At 47.7% G+C, this 3,693-nt stretch overlaps 2 protein-coding genes across 4 annotated transcripts in view; one reads left to right on the top strand and one right to left on the bottom strand.

Annotated features, from left to right (window-relative positions):
- The window catches only part of ugcg (UDP-glucose ceramide glucosyltransferase), an 8,324-nt gene extending 6,288 nt beyond the window's left edge, over window positions 1–2,036 (top strand). Inside the window, exons 7-11 of one of the 2 annotated variants that reach the window (XR_001660482.1) lie at window positions 506–592; window positions 662–769; window positions 850–928; window positions 998–1,505; window positions 1,592–2,036. Coding sequence is in view for 1 of the 2 variants with exons in the window: in XM_007542622.2 (XP_007542684.1) it covers window positions 506–592; window positions 662–769; window positions 850–928; window positions 998–1,168 (445 nt within the window). In the remaining variant the exon portion in view is untranslated. Of the gene's footprint in view, window positions 1–505; window positions 593–661; window positions 770–849; window positions 929–997 lie in introns of both variants that reach the window. The other variant, XM_007542622.2, reaches the window with a different exon arrangement.
- A 207-nt stretch (window positions 2,037–2,243) lies between these two features.
- The window catches only part of LOC103131065 (polypyrimidine tract-binding protein 3), a 5,724-nt gene continuing 4,274 nt past the window's right edge, over window positions 2,244–3,693 (bottom strand). For both annotated transcript variants that reach the window (XM_007542623.2, XM_007542624.2), the window contains exons 13-14: window positions 3,434–3,511; window positions 2,244–3,365 (exon numbers count right to left, since the gene is read on the bottom strand). In XM_007542623.2, the coding sequence (XP_007542685.1) occupies window positions 3,233–3,365; window positions 3,434–3,511 (211 nt within the window). In that variant the 3' untranslated portion in view covers window positions 2,244–3,232. The remainder of the gene's footprint in view (window positions 3,366–3,433; window positions 3,512–3,693) is intronic.

Genomic DNA, 3,693 nt, shown 5'->3' with positions numbered 1-3,693 from the left:
TAGCAACATGCTAATGTTGGCATTAGAACGTTGATATTAGAATGTCGGCATTAGAATGTGATTAGCATGTTGGCATTAGAACGTTATTAGCATGTTGGCATTAGAACATTATTAGCATGTTGGCATTAGCATGTTAACATTAGCATATTGGCATTAGAATATTGGCATTAGAACGTTAACATGTTGGCATTAGAACATTATTAGCAACATGCTAATGTTGGCATTAGAACGTTGATATTAGAATGTCGGCATTAGAATGTGATTAGCATGTTGGCATTAGAACGTTATTAGCATGTTGGCATTAGAACATTATTAGCATGTTGGCATTAGCATGTTTACATTAGCATATTGGCATTAGAATATTGGCATTAGAACGTTAACATGTTGGCATTAGAACATTATTAGCAACATGCTAATGTTGGCATTAGAACGTTGATATTAGCATGTCGGCATTAGAACGTTGATATTAGCACCCGCTTCAGCCCTCCTCTTGCTTCCTCCTCAGAGGATGGAAGTTCTCCATGGCGACGCAGGTGGCGCTGCAGAACTCCGGCTCCTACTCCATTGGACAGTTCCAGTCCCGCATGATCAGGTGAGCGGCAGGCCGGCGCCTGATTGGCTGCATGTCTGTAGCGGCGTGTTAATAAATTTTCTGAACCAGGTGGACCAAGCTGCGCATCAACATGGTTCCCGCCACCGTCCTGGAGCCCGTCTCTGAGTGCTTCCTGGCCAGCCTCATCATCGGCTGGGCCGCACACCACGTCTTCAGGTACGGCCAATCTCAGGGCGGGGGCGGGGCTTGGAGTCGCGGCTGGAGGCTCTCTTTTCTGATTGGTCTGTGTGCTGCAGGTGGGACATGATGGTCTTCTTCATGTGTCACTGCCTCGCCTGGTTCATCGCCGACTACATACAGCTGACAGGAGTCCAGGTGGGACAAAGGTCAAAGGGTGAGTGTTGGCGTTGTGATGGGCTGGCTGACTGATGACCTTCCCTGCAGGGCGGCGCCCTGAGCTTCTCCAAGCTGGACTTTGCCGTGGCGTGGTTCATCAGGGAGTCCATGTCGGTGCAGATCTTCCTGTCGGCGTTGTGGGACCCCACCATCAGCTGGAGAACGGGTCGGTACCGGCTCCGCTGCGGCGGCACTGCCGAGGAGATCCTGGATGTGTAGTTACCATGGTTACCAGCCGCCCGCCTGTTACAGAGGCGGCAGAGACTGATGGTTTTATATGAGGCGCAGTGTGTGTGTGTGTGTGTGTGTTTTTTAACTATTTATGTTTCTGTTGGTGCTAAAAATAAAACGAGTCAATCACAGCACAGCACCGAAGAACAACACACCTGAGCTCTGATCAGCCAATCAGGACAGAGTACCAGCCACTCTGACTTCTCATTGGTCCTCACTGCTTTTAACTTCCAGGAAATCAGAGCAGCTACAAGACTTTTACTTTGAAATCCACAGGAAATCTGATGCACTTCTAATCAACTGATGTGATTTACAGCGCCTCCTGGTGGTTATGTGGCTTATGGGTCTGAGAAAAAAATTGAGTTACTTGGAGAAGTTACTGAGATGCCGCGCCCGGCTCCTAACGAGCAGTCGACCAATCAGAGGCCAGCAGATCTGTTAATTAAATGATTCCTTTATTCTGAAGGTCCAAACATTTCAACAGAACCGGACCAAAACCCGGAAAGGCGACACATTTCTCTGCAGCTGCAGTCCGTCATGCTGTGTGTGTGTGTGCGTGCTGAGCCTCGGGCGTTTGGTGATGACATCATCAACTGTCGGATGAACCCCGTCTGAATATTTGAGTATTTTTGTATATTTTGTTTTTCATTGTTAAAAACGCCTGCTGTAAACGGACCAATCACGGACCAGGACAATAATCCGTTTCCAGTCAGCAATCACGCTGTGATTGGCCAATGGGAGAGGCTGTGGGCGGGACTTTGACAGACGCACGGCAGCCATTGGTTGTAAGGTTTATTTATTTATTCATGCTCCAACTTCCTGTCACACCTTCAGAATAAATAAAGATTTAACAAACTTTGTGTTGGAGTCCAGACTGACCCGCCCCCCATCATGCAACAAGGCCCCGCCCACAATGATGTCACATTCACCAGATGCATTCACAAAGTTTCAAAATAAAAGCCCAGCAGGCTGAGACAGATTAAACAGTAGTGAAATTATGAATTAAATAAAATAATTTCAGGAGGCCACAAAATATAATCATTTTTACATCTATATCTGTAAATATTTTCTTTTACAAATTATTTTTATTCATGACAGAACATCAGTTTTTATTCGTATTAAAACTGAACTTGATTCAGAACCAGATGGTAAAATGGATTATGATAATCCAGATTATTTAGGTCATATTACAGTGAAGAAAGTGATAAAACCTGTTTTACCTCCATGGAGCGTCATATTTCTATTTAGTTCCTGGTTCATTAAAGCAGATTTATTATTGGTGAACTTCCCGTTTCTCCACATTTAACAGCTTTTAGTGTTTTTGTCTCCGCAGGAAATAAATCTGAGATTAATAAGAAGCAATTGGAAAGTTCTTCAGTCCGGTTCCGGTCTCACCGGGCCTGACCAGAACCTGATAAGTGATGTCATAATCAGAACAGGTTGCCTGAATTAAGGCACAGAAACGTTGACTTGGTTTAATCCCTCCAGACATGGAAGTGGTGCTGACCTTTGACCCCTGAGCCGGGCAGATGGATCGTTGCTCAGGTTTCAACATGTGACCTCACACACACACACACACACACAAGTGGGCGGGGCTTCAACAGCATCACGTTATACAGTATAAATAGAGCCGACGTTAAAAACCTCCCAGAACAGCAGAAACACACCAGACAGTCACACAAAGCGCCCCCTACAGGCCGTAAGAAAATCTGAAAAATAAGGCACAAAAGACGGAGAGCCCGAACATCCACAGCAGGAATAATAAAATGATGATGATGATGGTCAGACAGCAGCAGGACGACGATGAAGAGTTCAAATAAAACAGTTTCAGTTCAAAGGTTTCAGCAGGAACCAAAACATCTGCACGAGTTTCCGGCTCTCCTGGTCCTGACTCCGTTACCCACAATGCTCCGCTGCTGCCGCTCAGGAATGTGCTCAGGAACATCCTTAACCATGGCGACAAGGCCCGGCCCGGCCGCCGGTCCACCCCTCTCAGCGTGGGCCGCGGGGAGGCCCTGCCGTCCGATTGGCCGCTGGGCTGCGGGGGAGGGGTCAGATGGTGGACTTGGAGAAGGAGACGCGGAGGTGCTGGTTGTGGTCCAGCTGCTGGTCGTGGAGGGCGATAAGCGCCTCCACCGCCTCCTCCACCGACGCCAGCTGCAGCAGCGCCATCTTCCTGTCCTTCCTGGGGATCACAGGAAGTGACATCACCTCTCATGAACAAGACACAGGAAGACTTGAAGCTGTACGTACTGGAAGAACTTGAAGGCCTTGACAGCGAAACCTCTGGAGGAGAACAGGTCCTTCAGGGCGTCTTCACCCACCGACGACCTGGACACACACAGGAAGACAGTCCTGACAATGCACCAAAAACACACACACACACACACACACACACACACACACACAGGAAGACAGTCCTGACAATGCACCAAAAACACACACACACACACACACACACACACACACACACACAAAAAGACAGTCACGACAATGCACCAAAAACACACACA

Source organism: Poecilia formosa, unplaced genomic scaffold (genome assembly GCF_000485575.1).
Source record: "Poecilia formosa unplaced genomic scaffold, Poecilia_formosa-5.1.2 Scaffold715, whole genome shotgun sequence".
NCBI classification, from domain to species: domain Eukaryota; kingdom Metazoa; phylum Chordata; class Actinopteri; order Cyprinodontiformes; family Poeciliidae; genus Poecilia; species Poecilia formosa.
The sequence above is the reverse complement of the archived record's forward strand: the minus strand, read 5'-3'. Positions and strand labels throughout refer to the sequence as shown.